Source organism: Magnolia sinica, chromosome 13 (assembly GCF_029962835.1).
Source record: "Magnolia sinica isolate HGM2019 chromosome 13, MsV1, whole genome shotgun sequence".
Classification (NCBI taxonomy): Eukaryota; Viridiplantae; Streptophyta; class Magnoliopsida; order Magnoliales; family Magnoliaceae; genus Magnolia; species Magnolia sinica.
Window position 1 is genome coordinate 2,920,396 of NC_080585.1, and position 13,592 is coordinate 2,933,987.

Genomic DNA, 13,592 nt, shown 5'->3' on the forward strand with positions numbered 1-13,592 from the left:
CGTGAAAAAATTTGTGTGTGCACATTATTGCATAAATCAAAGTATAAATCTCTATATTTTGAAAATAGATGGTTTACTCAGGAATATTATAAAAGCATATCATATCAATAAATAAATATATATATATATATAATAGCAGGTTAGGTTAAGCTCAGTTGAGTCAGCCCCAACCTGACCCACTTACTGAATGAGGCCTCATTTTTAGCCCAACCCGACCCATGACTCATTGTAGCCTGAGCCCATATGAGAAGTCAGTTAAGCCAGCTCACCTGCAGGCCAACCTAACCCATTGCCAACCGTGGGAAGTGGGTACAATGAAAATAATTTTATCTTTTAGGCGTTAAGTCATCCTCTGATCCATTGGGAGGTTAATGCTGGAGATGATTGCATAACGATTTATAGCATCTCCACCACACACATGGTGTTCGTCTAAGACAATCATAACCATTGATCTTGTGGCCCATCATTTGAAAAGCCACGCCAAATAATTACACCCTATCATAACAATCTTAGCCGTTGCATAAATGGTCGAACATAAATGATCCAAGCCCAAATTTTCATGCTACCCTGTGATTCCTCTATCAACTCTTTGAATTTTCCTCTTGGGGATAAGAAGAGAAAACGAGAAAGAGAATAGAAGCTGTTTTTTTCCCCTTAAAATCCATCTCCTTAAATCATCCCAGGTTGCCTTAAATCATCCCAGCTGCAAGCCAACAGACCTCTTTTTATTCCCACGACCATTTTCAGCTCAACTTATACTCTTACTGAATTTCTCTTCTTAACCGTCCATGTGTGGTTCAGAAATTGAAAGGTTCTGATTATCTTGTCTATATATTTTTCAGTCAGAGTCCATCCACAGTGATGAATTGAAGATCAATGGTCTGGATTACCAAAAAAGGAGTCCCACTTGTCGGAGTTGGGAATACTTGTATATTGTGCAAATGCCTGCCACATATTGTATAATTCCTTGTCGATTCCTTTGGGGATGGGTCCACTTCCCAAACACAAGCTCTCGTTTTCCGGCCAGAAAAAAACAACAGACACATTTCTAGTAATTCCAAAGAACAACTAAGGGCATTTCCGGAACTCAAACGCCCTCACCAAAATCTGTTATCTGTTTCCTAGATTTCCCACGGTACCCCAAACTCCAGAAAGAATCTACAGTGAATGCGAAAGTGGAAGGACGGTTTCTATGACAGATCACCACTATTTTAAAAGTGGTTGTGACTCTTCCCTAATAGACATGGCATGCACTATCATAATCCAGACCGTCCAATTCTCTGACTCTTATCTCAGACTGAACATAACCCAAAATTTACACTGATCAGATGCACTAGGGAAATTAGACCACCTACTATTTTACTCAAGACTGTACTAGCCCGTTGAAGAATACTATGTTATATATATATATTATTACACACCCAGTAGCACCAGGCACTCGCACCACAGTCGGATTTTATCATAATGGAAACTTGAACTCATGATCTTGCGTTGAAACTCCTATTAATCTACTACTAAATCATGAGTAAGGATCCTATTATAACTGAGCACTATGTATGAGCAAAGATCTACTCTCCAATCTAATTACTTAGGTAGGCAAAATTACAGGAAATAGTGTAAAATTATTCCTAAAGCTCAAGGGTATCTTTGGATACATAGCAACCAAAGGCATAAAAAAGCACCCAATAATTATTTAATAATAATTTATATGAAACTTATTGAAATGTGGATTCCAATGAATTCCAGTGTTGAGTTTTTATTTGGATGGCAATTAGAAATCTCATTCTTCTCGTAATACTTTCCTAATTTCTTGTACCAAAAATTTAATTATGTAAAAATATAAGATCCATGTGATGGAATTCCCTCTTTTCTTTATTATTTCAATCACACAATTAGTTGCATCAAAGGAAGGATACCTGAACAAATAGATGGCACATACCCACAACAATGGACCTCACACGCAATTTAAGTGGTTTTAATGATGAGACTTCTCAGCTCGGCTGTTTCCAGCTCACTTGAATTTTGAACCCATAAGGTTTTTAAGCCTCTGCCATGAAAGACATGAAATTTCATTGGTTTTACTTTTGCAATTAATTTGATGTTTGGGACAATTATGTTGTTTTTAATCAACTTGACCCACGATTTGGATGATGAGCTAAATGAATCATGTTTCTTTAAATTCATAGCATGAATATGATGCTGGCTGATGCAAGCTGCCAATTTGATGCAACTCTCTAATTTGGGATTTGAGAGCACAAAATTTTATAAGCGTGATATGATAAACTATTATATAGGTTGATTATAATTAAATACTATTTAATAATTCATTACATAAGTTTATAATAATTAATAAATCTATTATGTTTAACCATTTGGTTTGAACAATGTAACATGAGTGAATTGTGAAGAGGATGAGTCACCACCATTTAAAAATGGTGTGACAATCATGAATATAACCGTCAAACGTTGCAATTCAAAGCGCATCCTCTCTCGACCCCCAAACAGCTTTCTCCCGCAATCAAAACGGAAAAAACGAGAGAACCTCAAATGAACGGATTTATAACAAAGAAAGCTACTTTTCTAATGCATTCAGTTATAAATCTTGCTTTTTCAAGGTAAGCAATAAAAGAAAAAGGAACAAAAAAAGATATAACTCAAAAATAAAAGGACCCTCCAAAAGCTCTCCTGCAAGAAAACCAAGTACTACTGTCCTCTCTCTCTGTCCTCTCTTTCTCTCTCTCTCTCCCTCCCTCCCTCTCAGAGTACTGTAACACAAGCTGGCATGGCCCAAATGGCAGGTGTCGGCTTTATACTACCGCAGCAGAAGCAGCTCCAGCAAAAAGACCAGAGAGCTGTAGGCTGCAAAACCCAACTCCCCCCTTTGCTCCAGCAGGCCTTTGAACACCTTCCCTTCAAAAACCCACCTCCCCCTTTTGCCCCTCCAAACCACCAGAACAAGCCCATGTATGGAAAGTAGGCTGGCAGGATGGAGATGGGTTCAAGCTCTTTGGGTGGAGCATCTGGGTCTGCTTCTGGTTCATCTGATTCTCTGAATGGGCTGAAATTTGGGAAGAAGATCTATTTTGAGGATGTGGGTATTGGGGTTTCATCTAAAACAGGAGGCTTTTCAGCTTCTTCAGAGGCGTTGGCAGCGTCGTCGTCTTCAGTGGGGCCTAAGAAGGGCAAGGGGGTGGTACAAGGAGGGCAGCCCCCAAGATGCCAGGTTGAAGGTTGTATGGTGGATTTGACTGGTGCAAAGGCTTACTATTGTAGGCATAAGGTCTGTGGGATGCATTCAAAGTCTCCTAAGGTGATTGTTGCGGGTATGGAGCAGAGGTTTTGTCAGCAGTGCAGCAGGTCAGTTGGTTTTTCCTCCCTACTTTATTCTCTGTGTTTTGTACTTCTTTTTTGTTTATGTTTTTGAATTTGGATGTTTGGATGGGTTTTGGAATTGTGGTTTTTTCTGTTACTTTTGTTTGTGAATTCGCTTCTTTTATTACTTTTTATTTTAATCTGTTGTTGTTTGTGTATTTTGCGTTTTGGATTCTTGTTAGTCTCTCTCTGAATTTGATTTTGGTTGTTGGCTTGAAATAGTTTTCTCGAATTCTATCTTGTATTCCTATTGTCCAAGGTGGAGATATGCTCTTTATGAAGTCTGCCCCGCCCTGCAACCACGAAGCGTAAAATAGGGCTAGTTTTGTCATGTAAAAACCTTTTTGAGTTTTATGTTTTTGGGTGAAACTTTTGTATCGGATTGGGGTGTTTCTGTATGTTCCTAGTTTAGTTAGGTTTTAGAAGCACATGTAGTGTTTGGTTGTGGGTTTTGGTTGAGTGTGAGAAACCTTTTACTTTGTGATCTTGGTCAGTGAAAATTTCCTTGATCGTTTGCCCAGGGACACAGTAATTCTCACGACAAACCATGCAAATTCTTGTGTATTGTTTTTTGCGTTCATGTTTTGATCGACCGTATAATCATAATCTCGTGAAACGGAATTTTTGTTGTGTTTGGAAATTATTGTATGCTTTGGTTATGATGATGAAATTTTAATCAATGGAAGGAACTTTGTTTTAATTTTCATGGAGGCTTGTTTTAATCAATGGATTGGAATTGGTTATTGTGCTTTTGGTATTTAGAGAGAGGATTTCATGTTCTTGTTCTTGTTGCTATTCTTGTCCCGTCCTTCGTTGAATTTCCTTAACTATCGCAATGCCTCTTATTTGTTTGCTAACTGACAAACAGGGAAAGAAGTTTCATAGTGAGCTTAGGAGACTTGAGTGGAATTAGCTTCAGTCTCTGAATTTAGGAACCCGCAAAATCCAAGATCTAAATTTGGAAATGCACCACATCTGTTGTAATGCTTACCTTTTGTCACCCTTGAAGATGTATTCTGTGAGGATACATGTGGCTATGCTGCAGTTTGTGATGGCCGCAAATCTTACATTAATTCGAGAGAGGATAAGAAGATGGCATTTGGAACTCCTGAAGTAACTTTTGATGTAAAGGCAAATGATAGAGACATGAAGCATGCTATTGAAATTGGTCAAGCATCATGAAGCATAAGAAATTCTTGAAATTGGTCAAGCATCACGAAGAATAAGAAATTCTTGATCATTGAAAAGGTAGCATGTTAAACAAATAGACGTTTGCTAGCTCCACATGCACCCTCTCAACTAGCATCTCTACATCCTGCGCGCATGAGAATTTGGCAAGCGTGTGGGATGTCCAAGCAATATGTAAGGTGGTCCCACTGTGACCGGATGTGGATTGCCTATAACCGTGGTTACAGGAATCCCCTATAACCCCTGAGTAGACCAGCTTGTTTTTTTTACATCAGGTCATTCCCAGTGGCTGCCACCTTCTGTGCCGTTGAGCATCCCTGACGCAGGGAAGGATGTGATGAGGTTGATCACCGTCTTCCTCAAGGATAACTACTCCGAATGCACAGAGCTCTCTGGATTCCTCACAGAGTTTCCTCGAATCCAGGAGGGATAAAATAGAAATAATTTCTAATAAATTCGAAAATAAATTGTTTGATGATAAAAAACGAATGTACAATCCTTTAAATAATGAGCTCAAACCTAGGACGGAGTTTTGGACTCAAATTCTGATGTAGAGCGGGTCGTGGACAGTTTCATGGCTAAGATGGATCAGAAAAGGCCCGGTTGACGACAAAAGTGATCCAGACCATCAGACCTTAGATCAGGCGTATCTCGCAATCCGGAATGAGTTACCGGGCGTAAAATATATGTTTTTGGGGTAGAACGAGCTACTTTAGCCACCCAACCCCGCTACGCCGGGTTGCGCAAGCCGGATTTGCGAAATTCCCTTGGATTGACTGTCGTTTCCCTATTTTAATTCCGTTTTTACTATAAATAGTAAGTTTTAGTTTGATTATAACTCTTCATCCGTTGGGCTTTAGGAGTTCCTAAAGCCCAACGCGAAAAGAGCTTTGAATAATTAGGAGAACAGCTTGGCGAAGCCAAATAGGACACTTACTATTTTTGGTCGAAAACCTTGTGCACTGGTAGACATCATGACCGTCTATAAATAGTAAGTTTACCATTTATAGTAAGTTGCGAATTCTAGGAGTTTTAGTTGTAGTTTGCTTCTGATTTCTCTCCCATTGCTTGGTATCCCTATTTAAAGGGCTGTGAACTCGTTTATTTCATTCATCAATTAAATTTCGAATTTATTAGAATTTATTTCTATTTTCTTGCTCTCTTTCCTTGTGGATTCGAGAAGTCTTTGTGAGGAGTCCAGAGATGATCCCTGGATTCGTAGTTATCCTTGAGGAAGACGGCGATCGACCTCATCATGTTCATCCCTGCATCAAATTCCAACTCAAACTCTCTAAAAACGTGACTCACTATAAATAGTAAACTTACTATTTATAGACGGTCATGATTCCTAGACTTCATGGTTTTCGGCCAAAAATAGTAAGTGTCCAATCTGGCCTAACCACGTTATTCTCCTAATTTTTATAAGCCCTCTTCATGTTGGGCACGACTCCTACAACTCAAAGGATCAAAAGTTATGATCGAATTAAAACTTACCATTTATAGTAAAAATGAAAATAAAATGGACTTTCGACCATCGATCTAATGGAATCTCGCAAATCCGGCATGGGCAACTCGGCGTAGCGGGGTTGGTTGGCTAAAGTAGCGTCTCCTACCCCAAAATCATATATGATATGTCGAAAAACTCATTCCGGTTTGCGAGATATGACTGTTTTAAGGTTCTGATAGCCTGATCATTTCCACCTCCAATCAGGCCTTCTCTGGTCCATCTTTGCCATAAAAGTGTCCGCCACCCGCTCTACATCAATCCCACATGAGGGGCAGGCTGGAACATGTTGTTTCACATGTAAAGGTTCCCCTAGGGCTAGCAAACTTCCTATTGAATAAAAGACTGCAACTCACCGTTTTGAGAAACAAGTAGAACTTTCGAAGATGATTGTAGCACCTGTAAGTTGTAACCCGTTGGAAGATCATAACCAAACAAGATAGATGTTGAAGATTTGCAGTCAATTTTGGAATTTGGAGTTATCTGAAGTGGCAGAAAAATCCGTATGCTATCATGGATAATTAGGATTTTTGTGACCTGATATTTATATAGGTCGGAACAATCTTATCGAATGCTAATGACATTCAATAAAAGATCTTCTGCACAGAAAGAAAAAGTAAAAGGGAAAGTTAATGAAGCGGTCATGTGTAGGAACAAAGAAGAATCAGTCAATCACCTATTCTTCCGCTGCTTGGTGGCTGCATAGGTGTGGGTTTTTATCCGTTCTAGTTTTAGGGTTGCCTGGACTGTTAATATCTCAGTTGGAAATTTCGTGGTGGAATGTCTTGGTGGGCCATAAGGAGATTCTATGGAAGATGTGCTTCTTCATGATCCTATGGATTTGTGGAAAGTTAGGAATTCTATCATTTTTTATCCTTTGAAGCCATCGAAAGAAGTATCTTCCACATGATTACTAATTGGGCGATATCAAGGCAGTGCTTCTGAGATTGCTCCAGGGCAGATCTTTTGGGTGATTGGGGATGTTTATAATTGTATGTTGCTTGATTGCTATTGTGTCCGGACTTTGTCTTTTTCCTTTCTTTCTTTTGTAATGGTTGGCCGTTTTGCTGAGTGACGAGAGGGTCACTTGCAATCTGTTTCTTGGACATTGAAGTTTCTAATCAGCTAGACTATTTTACCAAGATTGGTGAGTGCCATTTCATAGATTCCTTTGAATAGTAAAAGAATTTCACTCTTATATGTCTGGAAAGTATATTGATACACCTTCCAAAAAAAGTATATTGATACATAGAAATATAATTTCACTCTATTTATTGCTTGATGCTGAAAAATGAGTGATAAACTGACAATTTTCTTAGAGATGCAGTAATTGCACTTTCGGTAACTCATTATCTATGTTCCAAGTAGATAAAGAACCTAGTATCATCAATTATACAAAGAACCAGAATACACTGAAATCGAGTTGCTTGGTTTTGTTGGAGGACAAAGTCACCTCCAAAACATGGATGTTTCAGGATAACTCATTAGACGACTAGTTGGTTTTGGCCGAGACCATGATGTGTAACAGTTTCATCCACCAGCCAGTCACAGTCCAAAACCATGTTTCAGGCCGGAAAGAGTCGAAAAAAAGAAAGAGCCTGTGGATAACTCAAGCTTATCCTTTCATTAGGCTTTCCAGTAAAATTGTTGGCTCTTTTATTGTAGTTGTCCGGCCTAGAATCTTGATTGGTAGTCCACATGGTTTCTTTATACTATAGAATGAAAAATCCTTCTCAATATGCTGTGTATATTCAAGAAGCACATAAGTCAAAGTTGTATGTATGGAGCTTATATCATCACAATCTATGTAACTTGGAGATAGACACATGCTGATGCCAAACAACAGTGGCCCGTAAGGGGCTGTTTGGATTCGAGCAAAATTGCATCGGCACGGACAGCTTGTCCGTGGTTTGTAAACCCATTTATGCATGGGAACCTAGGAAAATAAAGACAATGTGTCCCCAAAATATAACCATTAGCAAGGATTGCATGTTTTTGCAAAAAGGTGGAATAACAATGAGAAAAGATTATCCCTTGTTTGGTGCACGTGGGGAAAAAATGGTCCGTGCACATGCATCGCATGTGCCAAATGTGCTGCAATATGCGACCATCCAAGTTCAAGCGCCTCACATGTGAAAATGTGTTACCATTAATCTTGAACATGCAATATGTGCCACGTGTCAATATGCACACGTGCTATAGATGTTACTGTTGAGGTTGTGCCCTCAACAACTAATGTAAAATGACCTCAGTTAATGACATGATGCATTAATTCTTTGGCCTAGTTAATGCTTGTGGAACGTATTGATTCATATGGGTTTTAGAAGGATTCCTCTGATGTCCTTGGGCACATGAGATTGGACACAACACCTGTTGGTCAAGATAGAGCTGTGCTTCATGGATCTCATTGCCCTAGCCATGCCCATATAGGTTTTAGGACATACAATTGATATATTGTATACGGTTATCTTATATGAGGGGATTGACTTGGTGTCAGGATGGGTAGTCTTCACTATCGGAGATCGACTTGGTGTCAGTGTGCCTTTTTTTTTTTTTTTTTTTTTAAACACTCACACACACCCCCACACACTCATGCTAGTGGAATTTCACCACCTATGGGTACTCGAACCCTTGACCGGGTGTTGAAACTCCTAAAGAGTCTACCACCCGAGCAAGAGCAAGGACCCGTGTCAGTGTGCCTTAGCCCTACCCCACATGAGTGTATGAGTGTGTCATGGATGGTACTTTGGTGGGGCCGTTGGACGCTTACATTAGCAGGATCGACGATAGGTATCTAGATTGGGAGACTCATCATGCCCGGGCTAGAACGACTTGCAGATGCACTAGCTTTGTCGAATTCCTAAACCTTAAGGATGTGTGGATGGAGAAGTCTTGACTGGTCATACTTTGGCTTGCTTTATGAGGCTACTGCATGGCCATTTAAAATAAGTATGGTTGGGTGCCTTCATCAAGGTTCTTAAAGTGCACACAATTCAACAAGGGATCCACTTGGTTTACGTAGGAGCTAGGACCTGATTAGCGTGATGATCTTATGGTTTGGACCATCCATCAAGTCTTTTAAAGGTTGGCCAACACATATGAGGTTTTTAATTAGTTAGTTGTAAGTTTTCAACCGTTAACTTCTAGTTTTAATGATTGATTTGTTTTAAATCATACTTGATGGACATCCAATGACTAAGATATGTTTGATCCATTCCTTAAGTTGGCATGAGTATTAGCTGAAGATGGTGAGGTAAGTGGAGAGATTTAGATGGTTAGGGTGTAAGAAAAAAGGTAGATAAATAAACTTCCTTCACAATAGAGTACATCGAAGTCTGTAGGGTGGTGGATCACCATATGTGATGTACTTCCTGAAGCCTTGTCCTCCATGTGTGTGTGTGTGTGTGTGTGTGTGTGTGTACATATTCTATTTTAAAAGGGAGAGTGAACACCAGATAAAGAGAGCGTGGAAGCCTAAGCCTCCTTTGGGCATCAACCCAGAGAGCCAAGAGTGAGAGCAATGTTTTAAATATCGTTATCGCGTAATGTATCACACCCTTGGGATATGGATACATATCGGTTATCGTATGGGATATATTGGTTGTATTGCGTAATGTATCGCTATTGTTGGGAAACATGGGAACATTGAGAAATTGGTCGAATTTTTCATGGAAACTTCAATGATTGTTGCAAAAGACATCAATACACACATAGAAATTAAAACATTACAAAAACAAGTGCACATAATAGAGGTTTCCTTTGTATGGGGTCCTAATACATGCACTGTCCAATTGAACTGATGCAAGTATATTTGAAGTCTATTCATATAATTTATAAATGCAAGAAGACATGTATGGAAACACAAGCAATACATTCAAAAGCAAAAGAAGAATGACCAGATCAGGTTACATACATGCTTGATTTTGTGTTTGGATATAAAGATTTGCAATTGATTTGTGAGAAATTGAGAAATTTCGATTTTTTCCAATTTTCCTTTAACTTGCCCATCTCCTCCAAATCTCGAAATTGAAGCTCCGAATCCATAATTTTTCATTGAAAACATGAAGAATCATTGATTTATAACCATTTGACACTGATTTAACGTGATTTATAGCAAAAAAATGTATTGAAAATCGAAAATGCTCACCAGATCAAATAGGTGGGATATATTACCTATGCATTTCGTATCACACAGGTGGGATACAAGATCTATCGTGGGATATATCGGCTGATATATATCGTCGACATTTAAAACACTAAACGAGAGTGTGTGGAGAGTGAGAGAGTGGTGTGTCCACTATATGGACGATTGGGTCAGCCCTTCGCCCTTGCCAGAGGTTCTCGATGACGTTCTCCATACTCCTTCACCTGAGGTAGATCGGAGAGAGACTTCTTCCATTAAAATCTCGTAGTGGCAAAAATCAATAGATTTCTACTTCGAGATATGGAATTAGAGTAAAATGTTTTTTCGTTTTTTAGAAACATGGGATGGTTCTACACGGGGATCCTTAGGTAATTCTAAAATCTGTATTTTCAAAACGATTAAATTTTGTTGCATTTTCTAGTAAAATTCAACAGCTGCATATCCACCATTTATATTGAGCTTCCACGTGTTTCACAGTCCATCTTTACTCACTATTCCAGGATGTTTGACAAATAAGGAATAGAATTACAAGTCCTGATAGCATGACTTGGATAGACTATGCCAACACAGCTGGACCCAGACAGCTTGTGCCAACACAATTTTGCTTGAATCCAAATGGCCCCTAAAACAACATCCATGAAAATATTTAAATTATAAAATTAATTAAATATATATAAAAAATAGTTTTTAAGAGAGCCGTGTCTATGAGTATTAGATATACATCACATAGATGCCTATGCCAGCACAATTGGACCTAAACAGCCTGTGCCGGCACAACTTTGCTTGAATCCAAACAGCCCCCAAAAGTGCATCCATGAAAATAATTAAAGTTATAAAATAACTAAACATAAAAAAATAGTTTTTATAAGATCCGTATCTAGAGTATCAGATACCTGGACACGGACACCTGTTGAGATGGCATAATTTCAAAAGATTGTTGGATCCTTTTTACATACATATCAACTGGCTTTTACTGGTTAAATCCCATATTGAAAGTGGTCAGCCCTTATTCTTATTCATTCTCATCCAAGCTACAAGATATATATATTTTTTACCCATGAAAATTCAGCATTTTGTGATAGATTATCTATCATCTAAACATGTTTAGAGATCCACAACAAAGTGTGAAGAAATGTCAATTAAACACTGCTGAAAGTAGATCAGTAACTTGTTTGATAGTCTTATCACAGATTTCATCAACTCCCTGAATTCGACCAAGGAAAACGCAGTTGTCGTAGACGTCTGGCTGGCCACAATGAGCGTCGAAGGAAGCCACCACTAGGGTCTTTGTCCTCACCCTATGGACGGTTGTCATCGTCTTTCCATGGTCAGACTCGATCAGTAGAATACAACATTGCTCACACATTTTACTGTCGTGAGGACATTTATTTCAATCCCATGAATCTCATCTAAAATAAAATTTGAGAAATGTGAAAGTGATGCCCATGAGTGCACTTTCATGGAACTTATGGCTCACCCGTGGCAACGTGGCATGCATGCGGGAGACCGGAGCTGCTCATTAGGCAGGACACCACCGCCCTTTGGATTCACTCGCCTGAAAAATTCTGGACAATTGGTTCATAAGTTGGGCCACACATATGTTCAATATAGACTATAGGGCCCACCCAGTGAGCAGCTTGGGACTCACACATCTACCACAAGGTCACATGTGAAAAGCGAGTCACATGAAGGCTTACTTGCTTGAGCCCCATTATCAGGGCTTCCTTTTGTTTAATCCCTCTGTTTCAGATTTTTAACGCTTCCATTGGCAGAAGACAACAACAGAGTTGGAGGATATCTGATGGACTACACATACCCAAGACTGCCAGGAAGACAGGTATGGCCCACCATAAGGGCTGGTGATCGGCTACTTACCCATCAAACCTTAGCTACGGGACGCCATCTTCCGCATCTTTGGCAAGGCAGTGTAGAGGTTCCTTCTGCGAACGTCCTCGCTCATGGGCCCCACTTGTATCTGCATAGTTCTGCTGGCGGGACATCTTTCCCTGGCCCGGAATTTGCGGCAACCGAATCATTTGTGGGAGTCTCAGACTCCGGCTGTGCTCTCGCTCTTCTGTCATCTCAACCATGGGTTCCCAGGAATCGAGCTCTGGGTCCCACAGCAAATAACTTTATGAACGATGAAAGGGCTCCGACCGCCCATCAACCAGCTCACGGCGCCAATACAAGCAGTTTCATGAGCAACACGTGGAGTTTCAGGAGTCATGAAGCTAGTAGCGGTTCGCATGAAATCACGCGCGAGTTGGGCTCAGGACAAGTTTTGGGGCCAGCCAACAATCAGTTCTCGAGTGAGGTCATGTTAGCTCAGCAAGTGGGCCGGCAGCATATGGACCTTGGTCACTCCCGAGCTTGTGGCTCTTCCAGTTCCAGCCATCAGATGCACTGGTCTCTTTGAGGAATTCTAGGATTCCTGCATGATACAGTTTGCTAACATACCGCAGTTCCATGCATGTGCTCCATGGTTCAGAAATTCATCCTGTCAATCTGATGGGGCCCACTGTGGATGGGGGAAGCCAAAAATATCTCCTAGATTGGAAGATCCTAACGGTCTACTGCCGCCTCTTGGTCAAATGTGAGCTGTCGTTTCATGGGCAATCGGTCAGTAGAAAAGCTTCAATCTGGGGGATTTTTGGGCATCCTTCATCCATGAGAGGCCCACCATATCAATGTGCTTGATCACTGGGCCATGGGTACCACATGGATGCCAGCAAACTGCATGCCGACATGCAGGACCCAATAATTCCTCTGTATTGGATCTCAGGAACTTTGTCAGCAGTTTGCGTGGATTTCTCGACTTGTCTTCTTATTAATCTTATTAGCTTCTCATAAACTTGAATAGTTACAAATTGCCCATTGGTAGGTGTCATGGTATGAATCCGAAACTGATTTGATAGATTGTTTGCTTGCTTTCTATGGTTGTAATAATCTCCTTTTCGACATCGAAACAACTTTCCCCGCATATGCTGAAATCTGACTTAAAAGTTACAGGACCTCCATTGAGCTATTGTTTTATGTCATCGAACAAATCAGTGTTAGGTCATGTTTGGATGCATAAGTGAATTGAATTGTGAAGTTTCAGTAAAACCAAGAGGAAATTACAGAACTTTGAATTGTATCTCCTAGTATTTGGAATGCAGAAGCGGCCCTCAAATGGCAGTTACAATTCTTTCTTGTCCAACTTGAAATCAACACGATTGGAAAGTACCCTCGAAACTACATAGCATGACTTGTATTTTATTAGGACGTGTTTGGGTGCCACTCTAAAATGGGTTTAATGAGTTTCACTCTGACAGATGTAACAGGTGGTGTCAATGACTGTTGGAACTTGAGATTGTATCCATGACTGTGGCTCACATATTTATC

General features: G+C 40.0%; 1 protein-coding gene across 2 annotated transcripts; it reads left to right on the forward strand.

The window, feature by feature from the left end:
* The first annotated feature begins 2,545 nt into the window (after positions 1 to 2,545).
* On the forward strand, positions 2,546 to 13,225 carry LOC131222428 (squamosa promoter-binding-like protein 17). Of its 2 annotated transcripts, none has more exons than XM_058217486.1 (3): positions 2,546 to 3,357; positions 11,399 to 11,535; positions 11,984 to 13,225. In XM_058217486.1, the coding sequence occupies exons 1-3, from the start codon at positions 2,987 to 2,989 to the stop codon at positions 12,622 to 12,624; spliced, it is 1,149 nt and encodes a 382-aa protein (XP_058073469.1). In that variant the 5' UTR covers positions 2,546 to 2,986; the 3' UTR covers positions 12,625 to 13,225. The 2 variants fall into 2 exon arrangements, with proteins under 2 accessions (XP_058073469.1, XP_058073468.1); XM_058217485.1 differs by having other exon boundaries at positions 2,547 to 3,357; positions 11,981 to 13,225.
* Positions 13,226 to 13,592: the final 367 nt, after the last annotated feature.

Bases quoted from the DNA above. Each gene is read 5' to 3' on its own strand.
- LOC131222428 (XM_058217485.1), top strand. From the start codon at position 2,987: ATGGAGATGGGTTCAAGCTCTTTGGGTGGAGCATCTGGGTCTGCTTCT. The intron at 3,358-11,398 runs GTCAGTTGGTTT...GTCTTATCACAG, and splicing joins TTTTGTCAGCAGTGCAGCAG to ATTTCATCAACTCCCTGAAT. The intron at 11,536-11,980 runs GTCAGACTCGAT...TTCCATTGGCAG, and splicing joins GTTGTCATCGTCTTTCCATG to AAGACAACAACAGAGTTGGA.